This window comes from Stegostoma tigrinum, chromosome 29 (assembly GCF_030684315.1).
Source record: "Stegostoma tigrinum isolate sSteTig4 chromosome 29, sSteTig4.hap1, whole genome shotgun sequence".
Lineage (NCBI taxonomy): Eukaryota > Metazoa > Chordata > Chondrichthyes > Orectolobiformes > Stegostomatidae > Stegostoma > Stegostoma tigrinum.
Genome location: NC_081382.1, coordinates 6,927,085 through 6,939,492, shown reverse-complemented (window position 1 = coordinate 6,939,492; position 12,408 = coordinate 6,927,085). Strand labels below are relative to the sequence as shown.

Genomic DNA, 12,408 nt, shown 5'->3' with positions numbered 1-12,408 from the left:
CAGTTTGAGATCCTTTACAGCTCCTCAGTTCCACCCATACGTTCTCGACTGAATGTCTTCCCCTTTTTATATCCTGCCTCACCATCGAAGTAATTTGTGTCTCTGACTGAGAAAGCGATAACATTGTCCCAATGGTGACAGAATCACGGTCCCCAGTAACTACAGATTTTTATCCTCACTCCCCGAGGCTGCCATTTAAGAAATGCATTATTCGAGAAGCAGTAGCGACTAATCACTACTGAGCGGCTTTAGTGGAAGGTAATTAATTCACCAATACCAGGCTGGATAATTCCATCCCTGCATTATCGCAAGCACTGTTGGCCAACTGACTCGTTCCACTTACTGGAAAAACTGCACCAGATGCAGTCAGGGGCATCCCACTGTTGCAGGGTGTCTCCATGTTTTTATACACAGCGACGCCTCTGCTAGTTGAAGAGATCTTCCTCCCTACTTGTAGTTTGCAGGCAGCTGCTCTTACCTTGGCCCATTGCTGGGCTCTGTTCCTCATGCGGTTTGCGTTCCTCTCCTCTGCATAGAGTGCCCCCATGAACGAGCCGATTGAGGTCCCACCCACCATGTCGATAGGGATACCAGCCTCGTGCATCGCTCGGATAATCCCCACCTGAGAACAGCCCCTGTGAACAAACACAGTTCATGTGGTTACAGCCTACAACATACACAACATTTTCCAACACTAACAGATAGTAGCATACACAGAGGATAGAGAAACTTAATGCCAGACCTGTTATCTGTGGAGAGGGGAGAGCTCTGACTTCCATTCTGCCTGTATGAACGACTATGCCCTTCCAGTTGCATCCCACATCAATAAACCACCTTGCTCTGATGTTCACATATCTGCATTGGGTCTGCAATGTTCCAATGAAGCATAACACAAGCCTAACCTGAAGAAGTTACCCTCCTCCCTCCGGACCAACCTCAGGGAATCTCTATCTTCTTTACTCTCCATCTTCGGTCCGCCTCCCCCTCTCTCCCTATTTATTCCAGTTCCCTCCCCCCATCCCCCTCTCTGATGAAGGGTCTAGGCCCGAAACGTCAGCTTTTGTGCTCCTGGGATGCTGCTTGGCCTGCTGTGTTCATCCAGCCTCACATTTTATTCTCATAGAACACCACCTCATTTTCTGCTTAGGCACTTTACAACTTTGTGGTCTCAACACTGAATTTCTGAGCTTCAGAAACTAACCACATTGTGACTATCTCCATTTTTCTTCAAATCTCTTCCCCACAACTGTGTCACATTTGTAGCACATTTATTCTGCCCTTGGTAGAAAGCACAAATTCTCTTCCTTTCACGCCCTGATTTATGCTCCTTTCACATCTTTTTGTCTTTCTCCATTATTAACAACCTCTTATCTTGCGCATTGGGCTCTATATCATCTGCCCTCTGGCTTCTCCTTGGCCTCTGTCAAAAGTATAAAAGGCAGCTCTACTCCAAGACCTTTTCATTCTGAAGATGAGTCATACCGGACTCAAAACATTAGCTGCCTATCGCTCTCCACAGAAGCTGCAAGACCAGAATTTCTCCAGTATTTCAGCATCCACAGTATTTTCCCCCTTAGACTTTAGATTTGTTCAATATTCATTAGAAACTGGACATTACTATCACAGGAGAAAGTTGCAGCAAATAATTCAGATGCTTTTGCAAGGAAACTAGGTGAGTACACCGGAGAAAACAGAACAGAATAAACACTGAGATGAAGTAGATAGAGTGGGAAAGCATTGGAGTTGTAACACCAGTACTGATTAGTTCTGCCAAATAGCTGTTTATGAATATATATTACCTCAAGTAATTTTTCCCTCTTGGTGCTTTTTCTCCCAATCTCATACAAAAAAAAGTTTGATTAAAAACTCAAAGAACTGCAGATGCTGGAAATCAGAAACAAAATCAGAAAATTGCTGGAAAAGCTCAGCAGGTCTGGCAGCATCTGTGGAAAAGATTTGCGTAAATATTTTGGGTCCAATGACCCTTCCTCAGAACTGATGGTAGCTGAGAAATGGCTGTTTATTTTCAGACCAGGGGAGTAAATGATACGCGGGGATACAACCCAAAGAGAGAGGAGGACAGTTGGACAGGCAAATGGAATAGATCACTATCAGCTTAGTGGCCAACAGTGGGTTGTGTGTAATAATGTTAACTCTGATTTCTCTCCACAGATGCCGCCAGAATGGCTGAGCTTTTCCAGCAATTTCTGCTTTTGTTTCAAAAGAAAATTAGCTTTAGTTTGAGATTACGAACACCGCTGAAGGCTGCCTGGCGAGATGCATTGTCTGATATCCTCAGACATGCTTCCTTTACCTGTATTTTTGTCTCTAAGTCAAAGGTCTCACTTGAGACAAGAGAGGCTTATTCAGGTTCAGCACTGCATTGGGGCATGTCAACAAGTCCCACGCCATTGGAAACACCATCTTCAAGGGTGATGATAACTGGAGGTCACGCCTGCCACCCAGATGAACAAATAAGACAGCATGGCACCCAACACCACTGTCCTTGTTTGTAACTATCCTTCAACCATAATCATTGAACAGATTGCTGATAGAGTTTCTATTTTTGGCACAGTTGGGAAATAAGTCATGAATTGTACTCACTAGGCTAGAGTTCGAATGTCCACTAAAATACATTTCTATAACTTCACAAATGTGGAATCTTTAACAACATAATCAGCTTGCATTATAGAACATAATTATGTATTCTTGATATCATTAAGAGTGATAATTTTAGTTTTATTAGCAGAGCTGAAAATAGGCTTGTCACAAAAACATGAGCACATTATTTATGAACACTCAGTACATGTACGTCATAACTAAAATTATATTGAACTGTCTCACTGATATGCACTGGCATTTTAGTTTAGTCAGCATGCTAGCAAATTAAATATGTTCTTAAATATGTAACAATGTTTTAAATGTGCCAACTAGTTTCTCTGTACCACACCTGGGAACAGCCTCCTCTATGGGCCCTAACTGAGTTCATTCAGCAGAAATTTGCCAAGCTCAGTATTTAGGTCAAGGCTCTTTTACAGTGGAGCAAAATGATTCTGAATTGTGATATAAATGCTGCAATATCGTGACTTCTGTTTTGACACAAAACTTAGGCTCAGCCTTGCTGAGTGAATTGACTACTGTGTTTCTAACGTTACGATTCAGATACATTCCCTGGTTGCAAAACACTTTGTGCTATTCCGAGGTCACAATTAGTGCTACTTAAATGGAAGCCTTTCTTTAAGCTGTTGAATTACACGCACCCTGATCTATCCTGGTTTAGCTCTTAGTGTGTGTGGATTGCTGATTTAGCAATACAGTAGTAATAAAGGAATTTGCCTTCACTAAAACCCGCTGACGGATACTGGATGGAGGTGATGGGGGAGAAACAGGTCCTCCCCATGAGCCCTGGAGTAACGGTGGGCAATGGTGACATCAGGATGGTCTCAGCTCAGCGAACCCTAAGGACCAAGTGTCCTGCCAACAACATTCAGCTTCACAGCTGAAAACAGATGCTGGGTGAAGCAGTCGAGAGTAAACCAAATGCTAGCATCTATTAGTGCAGCAAAAGGAAATTAAAACAGCTTACTACATTAGCAAGAGATACATGGACAGATGCAGCTGACCCATCACTTCAGAGGGCAATTATGGGATACAAAGTGGGAGTTCTGGTTTCCAGAAACAAATGTCAGATCTTATTCCAGTTACAAAGTCAGTGATACTTTCCATAAAAGTCACAAAAAAAGTCAACTATTTGTGTATTTGCGGCATTACAAGCTGCCCATTTAAAAAAAAATAACTTTTTTAAAATTCCTTATTCATTTACAGGATGGGGCATCGTTTTTAGGCAGCATTTATTTCCCGTCCCCACTTGCCCAGAGGTTAGTTGAGTCACCCACATTGCTATGGGTCTGGAATGACATGTCGGGCCAGACTGGGTAAGAAGGGTGGTAGTTTCCTTCACTAATGAAAACCAGTGAACCAGAAGGGTTTTTTTCTGACAAGTGGCAACAGATTTATGGTCATCACTGGATTCCTAATTCCAGATATTTTACTGAAATCAAATTGCACCACTTTACCGTAACTAAACCCAGAAGTATTAGTCTAAGGAACTTAAATCAAATGGATTGCAATTTCCAGAGCAGTTCTAGATGCCCCTAGAACAATAGTGATCAAATGAAGATGTGTTGTACAACTCAACCACATGCTCCTTCATAAAAAGCATCGAACCAAGTGACATGCACAGGAAAATTATAGTCTTTACTTAGATAGCTGATCAGTGTCAGGGCACAGCAGCCTTAGTTTAGAGATACAAAGCAGAGACGGCGTAGGTGCTCCCATATTCTAATCAATAACTCTTTCAGGCAGCAAGAAAAAGAAGAACCTTGTACTTTCCACTGGTCATGTTGTTCACACCTCCTAACAAAACATACAGGAGGGCGATCATCATTTCCCTTTTCTGCACTCTTCAATTCAACTCCAAATTCAACACCTGATGAAGCAAAGTCTGTCAGCCACTGAGCAAAAGTTTACCGCTCCCAAAAGTTTCAGCCATCTCCCTGATGGACAAAATTTGATCTCTCTTACCTTGCTTTTTATGTGCAAGGCTTGACTATAACCCCAATCCATTTCAGGCTATTAACTTCTCCATCCACACTCAATACTGGCTGCAGTTAGCTCTCATTCCACCCTTTAGCTTTACTCTAATCCCACTTCGCAGTAACATTCTTTATAAATCAGGCCGCACTCCCAACCAACACAAAAAAAACTCCATTCCATTGCATTAACACCCATGGGATATTCTCTCACTACTGGCTATATTTCTCCTCTCATCATTACTGTCTCTTCCATGTTGCCACTTCGTAAATATAGACAACTGTAGGAGGACAAGAATCAGAAATTACTTTGTGAAGAATACAGCAGGTGGAAAGATGGTAAAGAAAAGATAGAGGGCATGACAATGGCTTGGTCCATTAAGCTGTCAATCTCAGTTACTATCCCAAAGTATATGTTTATCCTTTGATGTGGATGCAGGAGACACCTTCGTGTATGTTTTAGCTAATCCCTGTGCTCTGTAGCGAGTACAAAATGATAATTAAATGATGCAGGGCCTTAATGAGAAGTAACAATCTATAGACAACAGCCAAGATGTTTGGCAATCATACACCTGGACCCTCTCTCTGAGGGTCCATTGAAAACATCTAAACAGTGCTGTAATGGATCAAGAGGTTAGTGCTGAGGAAAAAGCTGAAGCTAACAGATAATATAAAATCTAATATGTCAGTGCCCAAGGGCATTTTGCCTGACAGCAATCAGGTTTAATGTTCAGCGTGAGAATGGCCTTTTTCTTTCTTTTTCTCTGAGCCATCAGTCTGAAAAAGCACAACGGGCTCTATGTACTTGATAGGAGACAGAGCTGTTCTTTGTCAATTTTTCCACAGAACATAGAGATGGAAGGAGTACTGTAGAACTAAAACACATATTTGCTACAGGCTTGCAAAGCTAAGCAGAACAGTAAGACAGTGTGCCCAGTGTTGCAACATTACACTCTGCATTTGCACTTACCCTTCAGTTGAGTTAGTTCTTTTGTACGAAAGTGTACTCTCTCATCATGGAATGTGACATGATGGATTCGCCTGATCAATTAAATTATCACTGAAGTTAACAGACAATGGCAGGGGATGACTAACAAGACTGTTCTGGCTCCATGACTCAGTCATTATTTGGGATATAAATTATACTGATAATTTGCTGCACTGAGGATGTTTCCAAGCACGGTAACGAAACGTCTGCAGAATAAGCCTGCTCAGCGAGCCAACCAACCTCACCTATACTGATAACTGGCAACTTGTTATTGGCAGTATCCTGTGGGGCAATTCAGGATAATCAAACATCTTGAGCTTCAAATCTCCAAAACTGCCTCAGAAACAATTTTTTTTTAAGATTGCTGCCGAGAACGGCAGCAAAGTCACCTCTATCAAGCACTCAGAATCCCTACAGGACAGAAAGGCTATTCAGCCCATCAAGCCTGCACTGACCAATATTTCTAGTGAGATTGTACAGGGATTTCAAGTGTAACAAGGTTAAACATCAGTCTATCACTATGGCAGCACACTCATCTGAGAGCAAACACTGAAACTTTGGGCTTCATTCTAGACCTTAAGCATAGAAATCTTGACTGGCATTCCAGTCCAGTAATGATATTTGTTGCTGCATCAAAGAATAAGACATTATAAATGAGATCCTGTATCAAGACAGATTACATTTCCCAGATTTATTGTGGAGTTGAAATTTAGTTATGGTACAGAAATGGCTACTGGCTGTGATTGACCTTCTAATCAGGCCTGAGTTAGCTGATTAGAAGCGACTTGCGGGCTTGGCCATAAATTCCAGGCTAGGATTCCCATGCAGTATTGAGAATTAACATCTTTCCGGGTGAGACATTAAAACAAGGACTCATCAGTTGGGCGTGAAAGGATGTGAAACACTATTTGGAGACTTTTTTTGGTGTGCAAGACAGTAATTATCCCTCAGCCTATCATCCTAAATAGGTTATCTGGTCATTTATCATATTGCTGGGATCCTGCTGTGCACAAATTGGCTGCTTTGCACCCAACATCACAACAGTGACTACACTTCCGAGAAGTACTTCACCAAGGTTGCACAGGCTGATGCTCCAAAGTGCTTTCTTTCTATTCCCTCCAAAAATCAATTACAATGACAGAAATGGCATCCTGGCTTAAAATCATACACATTGAGTGATGGTTTAGTGAGATGAGTAACTTAATTCAAATCAATCCCCTACTTAATATGTTTACTTATGTATTCAATTGAGGAGAATTGAGAATGGGCTGTACCTTAAATTCTGCAGTTTGACTAACTCGTCAGCCTGCTCTTTGCAAATAGCCGAGCTGGATTTGGAGATACTTTACAGCTGGAGGCTGTCTGTCTGATAATGTGACATTTGGAACTTTCAGAAAGCTCTGCCTAGGGCTTAATAGTGAGGTTGTCCAAAAAGCACGATCTCATCTATATATTTCAGTAGTCGCTTAGGCAAGGCAAAACAAAATCTAAAAGATAATTAATAGATAGAGCTTAGGGCAGAAGTTGTGAACAATTTACTGGCATCTACTTGGGAATTTGGATAAGCTTAAGATCTACTGGAAGAACAGCAGAATATGTTGCTTGATGCACTACTCTTTACTAAATTTATTTACTAGCAATGAGGCCAAAATCTTGTCATAAGTTATGAAGCTGAATTCATTAAAATTGCAACACTTGGCAAATAGTGTTGTAACAGCCCAAATAGCGTCTTTCAACAAAGGTAATCTCCTACTGGTGACCCTGCCCATGGTCAACTATTCATTCCTCTCCTAAGTGACTTAAGAAGCTTCTCAATTCCTCACACAGCAAACACAAGCAATAAGTGCAGCTAGTGTCATCCCTTTTGAGAACCCAGTAAAACCTTGGCACACATGTCAGGGTGTTATATAAATGCAAATTTTGATGAAAAGTAACACTTTCTGATTTCAGATATCCCTCAAATATCCTGCTTCTGGCACCTTAACAATGCAAACACACTGTCTGGATAAGTTATGAAATATTTAAATAAAGCAGGTGAATTTCAAGAGTTAGGTTTGTTTACACTGTAGTATTATAACATAACATTTGGGCTATCAGATGTGTCTCTCCGGTTTTTAAAATTTTATTTAAATACTGTAATTTATTTCCACTCAAAAATGAATGGTAAAGGCCTAAAACATGCAAGAAATCAATTGGTTAGAGCTAGTCTTAATCCACTTAATGAATCTTTTTACATTAATAACAGCTGATCTCTTCATTGCTTAAAACAGAAATCAGAAAGTATATAGGTGAATTAATGTTCAGGCAGTATCTAGGTCGGTACTATCTAGAGCAGTCAATTCAAAGCTAAAGATAGAATTGTGCTGGTGGAGGAGTTTAGAGGCCAACCATATGTATCATATACCTATATACAAGAGCATTTAGATATTTCTCAAAGCAGATTCAGTGCCAAGAGTGCCCAGTTAAACAGTAACTCAATTCCAATGAGATCCAGCATTGTGCGAGTTCAGTTGTTATTATCATCATAAATCTACCACCTCTGGGGGAGAATAAAGATAGATCAACCTTGAGCGCAAACAGCCTCAAAAATCCTTCACACTAACTTTTGCTTATGAAAGACTCACTGATTACAGCTAAGGGAGCCATAATGACTCTCCAGTAGGACCCAAGGTTAACACAACTGACCTCCCATTCAATACCCCAGAAATTAAAAAAAAACACCACTTTGCCTCAATTTACAAGGAAGAAATCAGATTCAAGAGGTTATAATTATCTGGAAAAAACTGAACAAACCATGGCTCTTTTCTCCTGAAAGGAATAGGCTAATGGGATAACTGATAAAAGGTATTTAAAACTGATGGTTCCACTTGTGGGGTAAGAGTCTAAACTAAAGGTGATAAATATAGGATAGTCACTAATAAAGACAGTAGATTTTTGATCCACAGAATAGTTAAGTGTGGAATTCAATACCATAAAGAAGTAGTGAGGTGAATAGAATGAGTTTAAGGATAAACTAGTTTAGTACAAGAGGGAGAAAGGAACAGAAAGATTTGCTGATAGTGTTGAATGAAGTGGGATTTGAGGAGTCTCAAATGCAGCATCATATTATTGGACCAAATGGCCGGTATATGTCTGTAAATTTTATGTAATTCCATTTATCTAATTCACAGTCACCGTTCATTGAAACCAGCTTTGATACTGCAGCACCGTGACTCAGCCTGGCCCACAATGAAAGACTAAACAGATTACAGACCAAGAACGATGCAGCATGCAGAATCACGTGCACCCCATAAGGCCAGCCATTTCATATCCCCCAAGCTCATTACTTCCCTCAACTGAGGAAAACAAATCTCTAGGCAGTCAAACGCATCCCATCCTGAGGTACATGAAGGAATTGGCAGAACCCTTGGAATAGTTCATTCATCAGGAGAAGGTGAACGAAGCTGAAGAAATGCTAAAGAGACTCTACAAACAGGGCAAACTCCACCTGAATCAGCCTAAACAGGAACATCCTGCTTTCAGTATTTTTACTGCTATGCTGGATTTATTATAACCACTTTCCTGAAATGATCTGGTTCTCATCCATCGAGCGCTGTCAGATACACTGGAGATCAAACTCAATAAACATTGCCTTTAATGGAAATTACATAATTGATTTTCTGTTTGATGATTTCAGATGACAGTGCAGCATTTCAAACAAACATAATGCCAAATGGCACCTGATATATCATACAGATCTTTCACTCTCAACACTGGAGGGCCAAGAGAAAATACTACATAACCTCTTGTACAGGAGAAAGCTTCGATTAGATCAACAGTTTGAATGCAGAACAAAAAGATTTTTAAAAATGCATTGACCATTCAACCAAGCAATGTCAAGACACAAGAATGACAAAGTGATCCCTTAATTTGCAGAATTTTCCAACTACTTCTCTAGTTCTCTAGCTTCCTAATGTCAATCAGGTTCCTCTGGCATGGAAATCAGCCACATGACCAACTGCAGAAACATGGATAAGGCAACATGTTTCCCAGAGACAGGCTGTGCAAGATGAAAAATGATGCAAATAAACATTCACTCAAGTATTTAGATGGAACTTAAATGAACCACTTGGAACGGTGGGAGCTCAGAGAGTTTCTCACTCTGAAGTATTTTTTGGAAGTAACAGATTTTTGCAATGTAACACCACCTTCAACAGGACAGGAAAGAGTGGGAAACTATCTTTATCACTTAATGAGCTTAGCCATTTGGACAAACAAAAACATTATTGTACACTGAAAATATGCCCCATGCCCAGAGACCCGAACTGCAGGTCAGTTTGGTTAGTGTCCAGAAATTGACTTGAAAAGTTTAGTTACTGTGGCTGAATTTCCTAAGTTTAAAAAAAGCACCAGAGGCCTTTTTAAAAAATTTTCAAAGCTCATCAAATCACTTGCAATATTTTGCCAGTTCTGGGCATTTTTCGTCAATGTAGCCGTGACTGCTGTTGCTAACACGCTGCAGATGGGAGATTTGCAAGAGGCAACTGGGTCACTGATTCATTTCCTGACAACTTCCTTGCATCAATCCCCTATCCATGAGCTCTCCACATCCAAAGTGAAACTACTCTTTTATCCCTGGAAAATAAAACCAATCCACTTTCACAAATTCCACCCTCAAGCCATGACACTTCTGCAGCTACTGGAATAGTGTGCAAAATTTGTTGGAGCTGCCCAATGAGGAGTCATTGGCCAATGTTGCTTGGAGTTTAGAAGAACGAGGGATGATCACATTAAAAATATAACATTCTTAAGGAGCCTGACAACTCAGGTGCAGAGCAAATGTTTCCCCTGGCTGGGGAGCGTGGAGTAGTCTCAGAATAGGAATATGGTCGTTTAATGCTGATATTGGGTGAAATCTCTTCAAAGATTTGTGAATTGATGGCATTCTCTACCTCCATCAGCTGCGGATACACTGTCATTGAATATATTCAAGGCAGAAGTCAATTGATTTTGGATACAAAATATTTGCAGGAGATACCCACAGCTGACACCTTGTTGTCAGTGGATATTTTGCAAGCCATCTGTCTTCCTCTTCCTGTACTCATCTAAGGCTTACTAACACTGAGTGGTAATGGATGAACATGTGGAAGTCACTGGAGAAGAAGCATGTTCTTAAGAAATAAAATGATTTATTAAATAATAGTAAGATACCAATTTATAAAGTAAGACTAGATAATTATATTGCAAGTAATACATCCACCCTCCCCACTAGTGAAGTTCAGTATCAGCAGTGTGCAACATCTACAAGCTGCACTGCACAAATCCACCAAGATTCCGTACAGAGCACCCTCCAACTGCACAACCAATAATATCTAGATGGAAAGGCAGCAGATACAGGAGAATGCCATAACCTGTCAGTTCCCTTCTAAGCCATTCACCACCTTGACTTGGAAACATATCGTCGTTTCTTTAAGCTGGGTCAAAATCCTGGAACTTCCGCTGTCTCAACAATATTGTACTCCAGGTGTACACAGACTGTAGTGATTCAAGAAGGCAACTGATCATTGCCATCTGAAGGGCAACTAGAGATGGGCAATAAATGCCGGCCCAGCCAGCAACACCCACATCCTACTTGATATTTCCTCTGAGTAAACATTAGAAATACTGAAAGCACTGTCTTTTATAATGTCACCACATGGGTTGAATTTTTCTTTATAATCTTCATGTGAAGAGCCTTGGGATGTTTTGTGGTAAATGTGTTAAGTAAATTAAGTTGTTGTTCAATAAGTTAAGGTTCTCTGCACACTTGCTATTTTACTAGCCGTTGTAACTAGTTCCGTTCCAGGCATTCAGCATCAAACAAACATTCAGGTCTTGCCAGAGTCCTCGAGTTGAACTTGTTTGTGTAAATGTTGAAGAGCAGAGCCAGTATCAATTCTTTTGTGGAACATCACTTCATACCTTCTGCTAGCCTGAGGAATGAACTTTAACCCCGACTTTCTGGTTCGCAGCCAGCTATGAATTTTGCTCCTTTATTCTCTACTGATTAAAACAGTCTCTGACCAGATTTTCAGTATTCAGAGTTTTCTGGTTTTATTGTAGTTCCCTGAAACTATTTCCTTTTACAAATGTATAAATAATTTTAGCTATCCATTGGCACTATCCCACTTTCTAACGAATTTCTGGACTAGAAACGCCTCAGTTATCTTTTCCCCAGGTTCTTTTAGTACGTGCAGATTCAGTCCTTCCAGGACATAGTTTTATTCACTCTAAGCTTATTAAAATGCTCACCCCCTACTAGTCGTTCTGAACTTGACCCAGTCAGCATGCTGGAGAAGGGGTGGTGGGAATGGGAAAAAATCAGAAATACCACGGTCGATATGAAGGTGTCTGAGATGAGAAATACTCAGCCTTTAGTCTGTAGGATCATCCCAAATCCCAGATCTAAGAAGCCTATAGTTCTTGAGGAAGCTCAAATCTGAGCTTGGCAACTTGATTTTGCCATCTGCTAAAGGAACTGAGGGACAGCTGACCCCAGCTGCACAAACTTAAGTATTGGGCGTCCTCCAAACTATACTTCTCTTTTCAACAGTCAGATTCCATCACACTGCCTCCTGATGTTATCCAATAATTTATTTTAGTCATTATTAGCAATGTAACGAAACCCTAGCTAACTATTAGGATAACTCACCTAACACCATCTGTTATTCTGTATGTCATTTATCCCTGAACAATTAGTCAAATGCAATGTAACCCTGACTGGCCAGTGCAGTCAAGGCACTGACTATAAGTGATACTGTCATGGAAATGACCAGCACCATCTGGTGGTGAAGTTGGAGAGTACAGAGA

General features: G+C 40.6%; 1 protein-coding gene across 2 annotated transcripts in view; it reads right to left on the bottom strand.

Moving 5' to 3' along the window:
* The window catches only part of pnpla7b (patatin-like phospholipase domain containing 7b), a 322,850-nt gene that overhangs the window by 80,887 nt on the left and 229,555 nt on the right, over positions 1–12,408 (bottom strand). For both annotated transcript variants that reach the window (XM_048558715.2, XM_048558716.2), the window contains one exon: positions 479–635. In XM_048558715.2, the coding sequence (XP_048414672.1) occupies positions 479–635 (157 nt within the window). The remainder of the gene's footprint in view (positions 1–478; positions 636–12,408) is intronic.